The 14,291-nt window shown below is 43.2% G+C and overlaps 2 protein-coding genes across 5 annotated transcripts in view; both read left to right on the plus strand.

Moving 5' to 3' along the window:
- Positions 1–14,291, plus strand: part of LOC138964183 (receptor-type tyrosine-protein phosphatase mu-like) — a 315,123-nt gene that overhangs the window by 64,919 nt on the left and 235,913 nt on the right. The gene's annotated exons all lie outside the window — the stretch shown is intronic.
- The window catches only part of LOC138963662 (receptor-type tyrosine-protein phosphatase epsilon-like), a 28,912-nt gene continuing 24,924 nt past the window's right edge, over positions 10,304–14,291 (plus strand). The window contains exons 1-3 of the mRNA XM_070335508.1: positions 10,304–10,477; positions 11,614–11,664; positions 13,707–13,835. Coding sequence (XP_070191609.1) covers positions 10,304–10,477; positions 11,614–11,664; positions 13,707–13,835 — 354 coding nt within the window. The remainder of the gene's footprint in view (positions 10,478–11,613; positions 11,665–13,706; positions 13,836–14,291) is intronic.

A 14,291-nucleotide genomic window follows, 5' to 3' on the forward strand; every position in this document is an offset into this window, starting at 1 on the left:
ACGGTCCTTACAAAAATTGGGACCAGTCAAACACACGGTTAGGGAGTTATTGGTGGATTAAGATTCTACAAGGACTTATAGAGGGACATATTAATGGTCAAAGGGAAATAACCTTCTCAGTTGGTGGCAGTGAGAATGGTTATTTCCCTTTGACCAACGGGGGTGTTTTTCCTACCTCGGAGGAATTTCTTGTTTATAGTTGTATTCAAGATTTTATAAAATTGTAAGTGTTATGACCACCATCACTACCCCCTCTCTCCTTCTCTCTCTCTCTCTCTATCTCTCTCTCTCTCTCTCTCTCTCTCTCTCTCTCTCTCTCTCTCTCTCTCTCTCTCTCTCTCTCTCTCTCTCAGGGTCTTAATGTATTTGTTGAATTTTATGCGTGACTATAATTTATAACTGTGCAGATACTATTGCTGTTATTTTAACCACTATTGTAAGGGGCTGTGGCCTTAGACAATTACAGATTTGTTCTTGTTCTTGTTCTTGTTCTCTCTCTCTCTCTCTCTCTCTCTCTCTCTCTCTCTCTCTCTTTCTCTCTCTCTCTCTCACTCTCTCTCTCTCTATTTATTCTCAATTCACTTCACACAATTGTAAAGAGCCCACAAAAATATATGCTCCCCTGCCTCGTATAGATCTTTTCAAATCTAGCCTATTTTCGGGAACTAATCTTTGGAATTCACTTCCAAGCGTTTTCAGACATTCCGTCAATGCCGATAATTTTAAAGACATATATTTTGTATTCTTTATCCATGGTACATTTCGTTCTCACTTAGCCTGAACATGTTAATATTTCTCTTTCTATCTCTTTCTATCAGTATTACACTTAGCATGTTTATGTTCCTGTACCGTAAACTACCTTGTATACGCCCAGTGTACGCCCAACGTTTGGTCAAATTCTGTGCACAAGGTACAGTACCTAGCAAACGCCCACCCCTTATTTTCAATCATTAGAGTGAAGGATATGAAAAAATATTATTCAGTCTGCTCTTGCTGCTTTTTTAAAAATTGTTTCCCTTTCTTGGAAATGTTTCGCGCGTGGCAGAGAATTCAGTGTGACAAGATGCCGCGAAGGAAATCCTACATGACAGTGGAGTTGAAACTGTCAGCGCTAGAGCATCTGGGCAACAATGGAAGTGTTTCACAAACAGCTCATGCGGGGACAAAAAAGGAATCGAGAGTGGCTAGAGAATCATGATACTCTTTTGGTGCATCGGACTGGGAAGGAAAAGAAGAAACGTGTGAGAGAGAGAGAGATTGAAAGAGAGGACAGTTTTGTGCAATAACGCAAGCTTTGAACACTTATATGCCAAATGACCAGAATATCGTTATTCTAGCAAAGGAACCGCTCCTGTAAAGGGTATAGTACCTAGTAAACGCCCACCCCCAACTGTCCAAAATTGGTACATAAGGGGGGTGGGCGTCATCCTGAACTCAGGTCATAATGAGTTCGGCTCATTCTCTCCCTGACCGGACGCTACAGTCCTACGCGAATCTATCAAAACAAAAATACAGTTATCTCCCATATGGTTTTCGCGAGCTCTGATCTAAATTTGAGATCAGTGTTCTCGCGAGACGAAAATGATTGCAGATTGCAGATTGGCCGACTTCGACAGTGATCTCCGTTCTGTTCTTCACAGTTATGATAAAGACATCGTTCTAAGGTCAAAACAAGTCGACATTTTGGGACTGCTGCCGGAAGGAGACCGTAATATATGGTTTCATCACTGTCAACTGGTTACAGAAAAAATCGTCTGCTCCAGTTAGCGCCGAAACCAAACGGTTGATTATCACGTGACACTTTTGCCATATTTAGAGTTGTTTGCACAGTAAATACAGCCGCGAAAAATAGCTCTTACATATCAATTCCTTTGTAATTTAACAAATACAAAACACAATGAAAAACCATTATCGACGATCGCGAATCTGCTTATATCAATAATACATTACAAAAAGCTCTAAATATGTTAAAAAAAATCGCTTTCCTTGCCAGACAAGGAAACTCAAGGCATCCTGTCAGGGAGAGAATGAGCCGAACTCATTTTGACCTGAGTTCAGGATGGGGTGGGCGTATACAAGGTAGTTTACGGTATTACTTGTAGGTGAATGTTATGTTTTATATGTCTGTCTGTTTTTGTCCTAATGTTGTGAATGTAAGTAGTTCTTATTTGTTTGCTATTTTTAAACAGAAATGTTTGAATGTATACACAGTTTGTGTAGTTAGTTATTATCGATATATCCGTAGCTGCCTTTCATCTATTTCATGGATCATAATATTCTAGTTTTCCTCGAGTGGTTAAAGGCAGAGTAAGCCTCCCGTAAACCATCATAGATACGGTCAGGCTTTTACACACAGTACAAACACCATTTCATTTAAACACTCACCAATTGAGAACATCCTAGGTGCCCTCCGTGAAGAGCGAACAATTTTCAAAGAATTTATTTTTGCGTGGTTTATCTTACCCCTGAGCCATCGTGAACCCGTGTGATCCAGTTTTCCCTTTTCACAATGCAGTCGTCATAGTTAGTCATTTGAATGCGACTCGACGTGAGCTTATCTACAATAGCACGTTTTTTTTTATGCACGAAACAACGGCTGTGGTTCACAAGAACTCTAGCGATGGCTTTTGACTGTTGAGAGGAACGGCGATTTGCACTGATAAACCGGCCGTCGTCTGCTACGACCCTTGCGTGACCCTGCTTCCGGGCTTTTCTTTTTTTAAACTTTCACAACTTCGAATTGTTCTGATCTTGTCTTGATGAAAAACGAATTCTTTTATGATTAAAGAATGTTTGTGTAACAAGCTGTCAATTTATTATTTAGATTTTAAAAGTTAGGTCTAGCGCAAAAACGAGGCGCCGTTGTTGTTAACGGAACAAGTCTACGAAAATAAATTCTTTGAAAATGTCTCACGCTCGACAGAAAGCAGCCAGGATGTTCCCGTTCGGTGAGCGTTCAAATGGAAGTATGCTTGTACTGTATTTAGACGCTCGGGGAGCTCTGTGATGGTTTACGGGAGGCTTACTGTGCCTTTAATGTTGAAGGATGGATGAAAATACATTGTGTGTGGACAGATGCATGTTAATTGATTGAACGCCCCACAATCATGCTCATGGCGACCATACATTTAACAAGTCGCGTAAGGCGAAATTACTACATTTAGTCAAGCTGTCGAACTCACGGAATGAAACTGAACGCACTGTATTTTTTTCACCAAGACAGTACAGCTTCGTCAATCCCCGCGAGAAGGAAAGTCCGGGCTTCGTCGATGATTACTTGACCAAAATGTCAACCAATTTGGTTTAAAAATGAGAGCGTGACAGTGCCGCCTCAACTTTCTCGAAAAGCCGGATATGACGTCATCAAAGACATTTATCAAAAAAATGAGAGAAAAAAACGTCTGGAGATGCCATACTCAGGATCTCTCATGTCATGTTTCATGAAGATCGATCCAGTAGTTATCTCTGAATCGCTCTACACACACACACACACACACACACACACACACACACACACACACACACACACACACACACACACACATACACCACGACCCTCGTCTTGATTCCCCCTCTACGTTAAAACATTTAGTCAAAACTTGACTAAATGTAAAAAGAAGAGTGCACTAGGTTTCTAATGGAGAATTGACCTACGGAAATCAAAAGCACACTCACATACTCACACGTACGAACGCACGCGCAGACAACCCCTGATGATACACGATTAGCTTATCTCTGCTATGTGGAATTGATTGATTTTTGCTAAAGGTGACAAAGTCCTTGCTTTTCTTTCAGAAATACCCAGAATGAGAGGTTGTGCCATTTACGTGGACGGAACAGAATGCTACCGGTTTGACACGGTACCAAGCAGAAAAACAAATTTCACTTGTGGAAGCGGCGTTCTCAGTGGAAGCATCGTCAGAGTGTCCAAGAATAACACAGGAATTTCTGGAGACAACATTACAATCAACATTTGTGAAGTACAAGTGCTGAGTATGTTTATATTCCGATAAAATAAAGTTATTCCCGTGTAAATCGCCATAGATCTATCTTGGCTTTTACTTGATATCAGAACAATTCCTTTCACTTCATGCCTACCAATTATGTTTGTGTAGCGTTGGCCTTTTTACATGACTTAAAAGCGCAGATTGAGATAAATATCGGTTCCAACATTCAATCTGCAGCAAATTCGCACTCAATGAAGTGAGTGGCCTGGCCGCAGATTTTGAATTTACGGTGATTTACAATATGGTCTACAGGTGAAGACAGGTACTTTGTAATGTCATTAACAAGGCATATCTCAAAGTGTAAGAAAAACAAACATGCAGAGAGCTAGGAGACACCATTCGAGCAATAAGAGATAAATGTTGCAAATAATGCAGGATGCGTTTTATTATATAAATCATACCAAAACGGGCAGGGGGCCGAAGGAAAATGGACAGAACTAGTGAATAGTGTATACTGCTAGTTTTAGTGAATGTATTTTTATACTTATGCTGTCCAGTGTTGATTTTAAATTAATGTTGTTGATCAGTTTGTATAAATGATGCGTGTGTTGGTGAAATGTTTCTTAACCGCAATGTCATCACAAATTCCCAACCTTGGGCAATTAAAGATTCTGTATTCTGTATTATGTATTCAGGGGACGGGTGGGGGGGGTTATGTTGTTTTAACCTTATCGTTCGCTTGCTCTTATCAAACTATACAACGAAATGGTTTTACAAACATACCATAGCAATAACAATAACAACATACATTCGTATCAATCACTTCTGGGTCACATCCCTGACACATATCAAACCAAGCGTTAACTTCGGACAGAAAATTCTCAAGGAGGTAGCACCAAGGTGTGAAAGATAGTGGAAGCAAAATATGACTGGGCGCTCGATTGTGTAAGATCACTAAAGGTTACTGTGACTTCCGAGTTACTCTCAGCGTGCAAGCCTGCACAGGCACCAGAAGAAGAAAAGCAAGAGCGTTTTTTACCCAGCGTAATGTTAAAGAAAAGGCACTTGCATAAAAATCAGCAAAATGTCCGCTTTATTGCGATTTCTGAGGTCAGTGTTTTTTTGCCTAAAATACTACAGAAAGGTGAAACATGTTCCTCTTCCGGCATCCGTATGCCAAGTTCAACTTCGGGTGCCTTTGCCTCTGAAATCGCGGTGCATAAAGTTGTGGGCTGCTACAGCCGTTTCCTCTTTTTATTGTATTCGTTCCGGGTCACTATTCACACGACGCGGACCTAAGTCTCAGGGAAGATCAAGCTGATGCATTATTACCTATGTTATGACCCTGATAGCCAACAGTGCTCCCAGTTTTACGTTTATGAAGGAATCGGTTTGATATAAAGGAGAGCTACTAACTGTCAGTGAACGGGGCAACCCGTTTGAACAAGAGCAACAACAACATTTGTCAGGTTGTTGTGGGTTCCGACTTTGATCAAATATCAGCATTACTGTATACCAGTTTAAAGAATGATATTGTACCCATCACGTCGCCGGCCTTAGTGTTATAATGATGTTGAACTTACAAGTTCATAACAAGAAAACGTTGGTCATGATACAGGTTGCAATGACGACTACTGGGGCAGTGGGTGTGACAGGAGGTGTGGTAACTGTAGTAACGGCGAGGTGTGTGACAAGGTGACAGGACACTGCTCCCGCTGTCCCCCTGGCCTCCAACCTCCACTGTGCGATACGGGTATGTGAGGAACAAGCGAATGTTATAAATACACCACATGTTGCAGACTGCATGAAAATAGTTTGGATACTTGTTGAACTCGCGTTCTCCACGTCACATAATATGTTTTGTTCGTTTGTTGATGCATGTGTAGATTCGTGGTAGCATTTGAAGGAGTTGACGTTTGTGAAAACTTAAACTTCGTTCGACGTTGCGTGTATGTCATGAAGCTCTTTGATTGTATACTGTTCAAAAAAAGAAACGCATAGTTGCTACTTGCCAAATTTGTTTTATTTTTCGAAAAAATTAACAGAAAATCCAATATTTAGATTATTTGTTTGAAATTTGGTATGGACACAGTTGAATGCACACACAGTTCATTTGCATCTTCAAATCAATCAGTCAATCAATACGATTGGGTGCCGAGGCTGTCAAGTCAGTAGGGGGTGTGACTGCCTTGAGCAGCAACAACTGCCCGGCACCTTCTGGGCATGGACTGGATCAGATGCCGGATATCTTGCTGTGGGATGGTGTCCCACTCCTCCTGAAGTGCCTGCAATAGATCGCGGTGATTTGCCGGCGCTTCTTCTCGCCTGCGCACACGTCTGTCCAATTCATCCCAGAGGTGTTCTATCGGGTTCATGTCTGGCGACATGGATGGCCAGGGAAGCACCTGGACATGGTGGTCGGTGAGGAACTGGGTGAGGAACTGGGTGGTGAGTCGCGCTGTGTGCGGGCGAGCGTTGTCCTGCTGGAATATGGCATCCTGGTCAGCCAGAAGAGGAAGGGCGTGTGGGCGCAGAATTTCCTCCACGTATCGCTGGGCAGTTATGCGCCCTTGGACGTGCACCAGGGTGCTCCTTCCAGCGGTATTGATCGCCCCCCACACCATGACGCCTCCACCACCATGAACGGGTGCCTCATCCACACAGTTGGGCGCGTAACGTTCGTTTACTCTCCGGTAGACCCTCCTCCGACCATCATGTCGCTGGAGCAGGAAGTAGGACTCGTCGCTGAACCACACGTGTCTCCAGTGATTCCGGACGGTCCAGCGAAGGTGCTGGTTGCCCCACTGCACTCGGTTCTGGCGATGGCGGCGGGTGAGGACAGCTCCTCTGTGAGGTCTGCGAGCTCTCAAACCAGCTTCATGCAGGCGGTTCCGCACGGTCTGGTCCGATAATCGGTGTGGCCCGGGGAGAGCCTGGACAGAAGATGAGGCCGACAGGAAACGATTCCGGAGGTGGCGGAGCCGTATGAAGCGGTCGTGAGCAGCAGTTGTCGCCCTTGGTCTTCCCGCTCGTGGCAAGTCAGCAACGGAGCCAGTGGCTTGAAACCTGACCCACAGTCTACTGATGGTGCTCTGGGACACGTGGAAGTGCCTGGCGATTGCACTTTGACTTTGGCCTGCTTGTAAACGACCCAATGCAATTTGGCGGTCTTCTCTGCTCAATCGGGCCATCTTTCGTCGCTGAATTGTCGTCTGATTTCTTTGTGGCGAACAATCCGCTTTTATGGGTTTTGGAAGACATGGTGAGAGCTCAATATTCCCCGAGTTTCACGAGATTACACTGAAGCATGACGAGTGGTCATGCCAAATGAGCAATTTTGACATTGTAGCCACTGATAACGCATGCGTCACGTGCAGAGCTCACTTGTGGCAATGGACGAAAGGTCGACGACCAGATAAACATTTTCTGCAGTTTGGTGGATATCCTTGTAGCCATATAACTAAATTAACCAAATATTACAAGCTATGCGTTTCTTTTTTTGAACAGTATATATCAGTTGAGCGTTATTACTGAACTAAATGGTAAATGGTAAACAATTACACTGTTAATCTCATCATAATGAGGGCTGTTTAGATGATTGCTTAGTTGTTTAAAAGCCGATCGTTCTGGCAGCCACAAGTAACATTATGATTTGAGATCTGAGACAAGATGACTAGGTCTCCGCCTGTCTGTATCTATCTCTCGCCCTTCCCCCCTACCCCTCTCTCTCTGTGAGTTGCAGCCACTCTCTCTCTCCCTCCCTCTGTGAATGAATGCAAATGCGCTAGTACACTATCATACAGGAACAAACACAACTCCAAATGTAGGTCCCTCCACTGTATTATACAGTTACGATAAACATACACACAAATACACACAATCATGAACATAAATGTTAGTTATTCAAAAGTTGGGTACTCACAGGTTTGGATGCAAAAACAACTCGAGATTACAATCTCGTGCACAATTTCACTAACAAAACCATACACCCTTCACTTATCTAGAAAAATACACAAACAGTCCGTGAACTCACGGGCACACAATATCTACTTTACTGGTATCGGATCACGTCAGTTGTGAGTTCTTTTTTATTTTTAGTATTTGTACAGTACTTTTGAAGATGGCGGGCTCCTATAAGAATACCAACTTTGATGAATATCTGGCCCAGTCTAAACAACTAGGTATCACTGGAGAAGCGCAACAGAAATATATTCTGCAGTGCATGGAGAGAGATGAAAGGGTCGTGAGTAGGGAAATGGAAAGGATTAAAGCTGAAGCTGAAGCTAAAGCGAAGGCAGCTGAAGCTGAAGCTAGAGTTAAGGCAGCTGAAGCTAAAGCTAAGGCAGATGAAGCTGAATTTAAAGCTAAGGCAGCTGAAGCTGAAGCTGATAGAAGGGAAAGAGCTGAAAAAAGCTGAAGCTGAAGCAAGAGAGAGAGAAGACATTAGAAACTTTGATTTAAAGAAGTTAGAAATAGAAGCGAGGACTCGTATAGAAGAAAGCAAGAATAAAGAGCAACCTGAACAGCGGGACAGAGAGCAAAAGACCCACCCGAGGAACTATCCTAGGTTACCCATGTTCAAGGAAGCTATAGATTCTATGGACTCGTTTCTTTGTAGATTTGAAGCACATGCAAAAGCGTTGAGCTGACCAAAGAAAGATTGGGGAATCCTTCTTAGCGCAGTTCTGGATGGTCAAGCTTTTAATTTGTTTCATACTCTGAATGCAAAGGATTACAGTACGAGACCTTGAAGGAATGTTTATTGACAAAGTTTCACTGTAACGCAGAATTGTTTAGACAGAAGTTCAGGTCGGCGAAACCTGAAGTTGATGAATCCTTTTTTGTCATTTGGGACTCGACTGAGGCATCTGTTTGATCGTTGGGTACAGCTGAACGCAACGGAAAACACCTTTGAGAGCCTAGCAGAACTAGTGATCCAGGAACAGATGCTGTCAAGTGTAGCGAAAGAGCTAGCCGTATTTCTACGCGAGAGGAACCCAAAGAAGCTGACGGTACTTATTGAGTTAGCAGAGAACTATCGCGTGGCACATCCGTCCAAGATACTAGCAGGCAAAGGTAACAACGTAGCGGCATTCAGCGCACCTCAGAACAGAGGAGGTTATACGAACAGAGACAGTCAGAGGGGTGGCAAAGGCGGTTCTCATTCCAGACAGACAAATCGAGAGCACTATCAAGCGGAGATAGACAAGAGCAAGAAAGACGCTCACATCACAAGTTACAAGTTTGGAATAGTAGGCCACATCGCAAGAGGATGTAGGCCAGGTTTACAGAGGGGCAAACCAACACTGCTTTGCGCCGGATGGAACAGGAGTACACCTGCAGCCAAAACCGTGACCTAGAATATTCCAAAGGAACGGTAAACGGCATCCCAGTCACGGTGGTGGTCGATTCAGGTGCAGTGACAGCAGGAGTGAGAAGAGCGCTGGTTCGCCCAGAGCAGTACATCGAACAGAGCAAGACGACAATCTCCTTCGGAGGAAACAGGGAAACCTTCCCATTAGCAGTCGTCCCAGTGGAAACAAGTACTTACACCGGAAACATCTGCTGTTGTGTGATTGACTCACCAGTGATAGTCTTACTACTAGGAAACCTCGAGAGGATTCATCCTGCACCAGGATTATTTGGAAAAGTGGTGGCCGACGAACCAGAAACAGCAGGAGTAGAACAGCTTTCCACAGCCGCTGCAACTACTCGAGCGCAGTCGACACTGGACAAGAAAGAAACGAAACCACTCAGAGCTCCAGCAACAAAACTTTCAGTGGACGGAGATGAGTTGAAGAGACTTCAAGGGGCAGATCCAAAACTAGATGCCTAGTTCAAGTTTGCTTCCAGCGGGGAATTAAAGAGACAAGGGAAAATAGTTTCCACTTCGTGATAGAGAACAGCGTTCTCTAAATAGACTTTGTTACCCCGACCGAGACATATCACCAGATTGTAGTCCCGGAACCACTCGTCGAATCAGTGCTATTTTCCGCCCATGACACTTTAATCTCGGGACACTGTAGCAAGCACAACGGATAGAATCCGAGCGCGATTTTTCTGGTCAGGGATGTCTACAGCTGTCGTAGAGTATTGTAGATCCTGTGATATTTGCCAGAGGACTCAAGCCAAGGGAAAGACCAGAGATATTCCCCTAGATAACATGCCAAGGATAGAGACACCATTCAAGCGAGTAGCTATCGACCTCGTTGGCCCCTTGTCTCCTCCCACGGAGGAGAAGCACACGCACATCCTGACAGTCATCGATGTGGCGACTAGATTTCCGGAAGCAATACCACTGAAGAAGATATACTCTGTTACAGTGGCCGAAGCACTGTTTTCTGTTTTGTGCCAGGATGGGAATTCCTGATGAAATCCAGTCAGACAATGGATCCCAGTTCACCTCAGACATGATGCGAGAGTTCCGGAAGTTACTCTCCATAAAAGGTGTATTTTCGTCGCCTTACCATGCGCAGTCCAATGGTATCGTGGAGCGTCTGCACGGCACCCTGAAGCCCATGCTGAAGAAGGTCATCTCGACTCAACCAAAGCTATGTCACATGTATCTGCCGGCATTACTCTTCGCCATCAGATAACTGCCCAACGCGAGTACAGGATTTTCCCCATTCCAACTGCTCTTCGGAAGGCAGCCGAAAGGACCCATCGACTTGCTCGCCAACGCCTGGACTGGCAGAGAGAGTGCCCAGGAGGCCAAGACGACCTACCAATACGGCATTGACTTGAAGACCATGATCTACGACGCCTGTAAGGTGGCACACGACGCAGTGGACAATGCCAGAGCGATTCAGAAGCATCGCCCTACCCCCCTACCCCTCTCACTCTGTGAGTTGCATCCACTCTCTCTCTCTCTCTCTCTTTCTCTCTCTCTCTCTCTCTCTCTCTCTCTCTCTCTCTCTCTCTCTCCCTCCCTCCCTCCCTCCCTCCCTCCCTCCCTCCACCCATTGCACACCGGTTCGACCGAAGCTAAGTTAAGAATAAATTCCTGTTGTGCAGCGGGTTAAAGTATTCCCTCATACCTCGGAGATATACCTTCACTCGCTCGCAGCGACGTCACGTGACGGAAAGAATGTTATCACACCATTGAAATGACATTCTTTCCGTCCTCTATAGGCGACGAAATAGGTCAAATTTTGTGCACTTTTTAGTGGAAAATGCTTCGATGCCGGAGCGGGTACTGGACCCAGTGCCGTTGTAGTGCAAGTGCACTACAAAGGCACTGCACCCAGTGCCGATAAGCGACAGCATTCTGTTCCACCATCTAAAATGTCACGTGACGTCGCTGCGAGCGAGTGAAGGTATATCTCCGAGGTATGAGGGAATACTTTATCCCGCTGCACAACAGGAATTTATTTTTAACTTCTCTTCGGTCGTAGCGGTGTGTAATACCTCCTCTCTCGCGCTCTCTCTCTCACTCGCTCTCTCTCTCTCTCGCTCTCTCTCTCGCTCTCTCTCTCGCTATCTCTCTCTCTCTCTCTCTCTCTCTCTCTCTCTCTCTCTCTCTCTGTACTCATGTAAAGACAGGTTGTACAACCTTTTTAAAAATATAATATTCATGTCAAAGCTTGCAGTGACTACTACTGGAGCGGTGGGTGTGACCGGAGATGTGGTAACTGCAGTAACGGTGATGTGTGTGACAAGGTGACAGGACACTGCTCCAGCTGTCCCCCTGGCCGTCAGCCTCTACTGTGCGATACAGGTCAGTGCGGACCATAATATGATAAAATAATCACTTAACTTCGTAGGCTATGAGTGCAAACTAAAACATTAAAACTTTGTTCAGAATAAAAGGTACATAATTATTAAGAGAGACAATATGCAAACAGTTCACATTATCTTTGCTCATGATTGTGGATATATACATGTTGTCTACTAATGACTAAGAATTAGTATTACGCTTGTAGTAACTGTACAATTACCAGCACAGATATGGTATAAAATGAAAGAGGACAGTTTTCTCTACTTACATAATGAAATAATATCACTTTATCTCGTCTCAGTGCCTATTCTCAGTTTGGCTATGACCGCTTGAGACATCGGGGCTCCAAAATCGTCAGTCACACCAACTGAAGTAAAGAATGCTTCGCGTAATATCTATGGATTGATGATTATGTTTTGTTCGGTCCAATGGTCGAGTAGAAACCAACAATTGCATAGAATTTAGTTCTGTTTGTGCTTTTAAATTAAAACCTTTTTTAACTGACATTTTCCCGCAAATGTGCTGACATTTTAGTGTTACGATCTATTTTGGCTTCCGGAAATCCGGGTTAGTTTCATACACAATTTATACTATGAACAAGGCCGGTATGTCGGTACATAAAAATAAAGTTTTATTTTTACATTTTGCCAGGGATTCTGATGTAATTTGCTTCGTACTGATGACACTCCCACTGGAGGACGATATTTTGAATTTGGTCATAAATACGACCAGACAGGTCCGGCGCTTTAATTGTTGGTAATGCTGACAGAATTACGGAAAACCCATCGGGAGCCTTTTTTTTATAAATACCATAAATTATTTTCGTACAAATACTGTTTCTGAAGATTGCAATTGATGAACAAAAAGGTATTCTGTATGTAATCTCGTCAGTGAATTTGACGAAATAGTGGAGTTTTTATTTCCGCTTCGACCGGATTTATTTCAGTTGAAATTATTATCTTGCAGAATGCTACATTTGCTGAACATACTCAATTCACCGACAATCGACTCAATTTTCTAGTTTTGTCAGGACGCAACACACAGTACGGTCACCCGTGGTCATTTTGGGCAAAAATCTGGGTCACCTTCTTCCTGTTCTGTATCACGCGCGCGTTTTCACAAAATCGGCGCAAAAAGTACGTTTCCCTACCGAGAATGATGTCTTAAGTTGTAATTGCAACCTTTTCTTTTATAATTGCTACATTTGAAGTTGCCAAAAATCACAAGTTGTGTCAAAAAAGCCCTCACTAAGGGTAGTAACTGTCGTCTGGTAAAGCCTAAGGGAGATAAATTAAAAAATCGAACATGTTTTCAGACAGATCACTTAATAACCTTTACAGTGATATGTAATATGTTGTGACTTTTGTATGTTGTGTACATATACAACTTGTTTAAAATCAGATGTTTTTCAAAATTCATTTCCATCCTACAGTACAGGTAGGCCTTGCTTTGCAAAAGGAACGAGAACGTTTCATCGGCGTCGTCCACAACCTGGTAGTGTCAACGTTGACGTAACATTTTCAATTGAAACTCAAAACGTCATCCACCAGCAGTGGAACAGTCTTAGATAGAAAAGCGACCTTGACATACTGCATGTGTTCAACACCTCTGGCTCCTGGAAAACAGAAACTTCCGGGTTTTGATAAATGGGCTCCCCAAAGAATTAAAATCAATTAGAGAAACGATTTAAAGTCTGTCGATACGATTCGATTACTGGTGATAACACTACCATTAATGATGTCATCCATGATCTACATTCTGAATGCGACTGCAAAGCGAGTTCAAATTTCATTACACTATTCCTTATGTTTAGTATCACCTTAGGTTTAAGGAAAGAGTGTTCAAGTATCATAAAAATGATAATATTGTTTCAGCTTAGGAGGGGCATTGCCTAACTGACATGGTCCTTGGCCCTGTACCCAGCCTTAGTACTCACATGTTTGTTTAATTATCAGACGGTGCACCCAATCCCATGTATACTGTCATAGTTCCATCTTTATAGCTTACTCCAAGAGTACTTAACATTCCTTTCATCTTAACAGATTGTGCAAATCGGACGTTTGGACACAACTGTACAGAGCCATGCAGTGCAGGATGTGATGATGTGTGTGACAAGGTGTCAGTACACTGCACTTGCAAACCTGGATGGCACGGACCTGATTGTGATGCTGGTATGTGTGTATCGCTTTTGCTAATCTGCGAAACTGCTGATTTTTATTGGCAAACTCTGGTAAAAAATACAGGAACAAGAATGTGAAGAAAACACATGCACGTAGCGCTGAACACATTTCGACCAAAAGTGTCTTTTCTACCTTGATACGAATTCTACAAAAAATGGGTAGAATGTACATGTGTTTGTGCATGTCAAACTTATGGAAGGTTTTTAATGTGTAATATCCTTATAAACTGGAAGTTTGTATTTTCATAATTAAGTTACGATTAGCATTTGTATGTACCTCTTATTTGACCAAACGTTCAAGGAATTTTAGTGACTTGAACATTTTGAACAGAGTGTTCAAAGTAGTTTACCTCTAATACAGCATTCTCATTCATTTGTCCTACTTCGTAAATGATACGATAGGTAATAAAGGACAGTCACTCTTTTCCTCTATCTTCGATATTGCTCT

This window comes from Littorina saxatilis, linkage group LG4, assembly GCF_037325665.1.
Source record: "Littorina saxatilis isolate snail1 linkage group LG4, US_GU_Lsax_2.0, whole genome shotgun sequence".
In the NCBI taxonomy this organism is placed as follows: Eukaryota; Metazoa; Mollusca; class Gastropoda; order Littorinimorpha; family Littorinidae; genus Littorina; species Littorina saxatilis.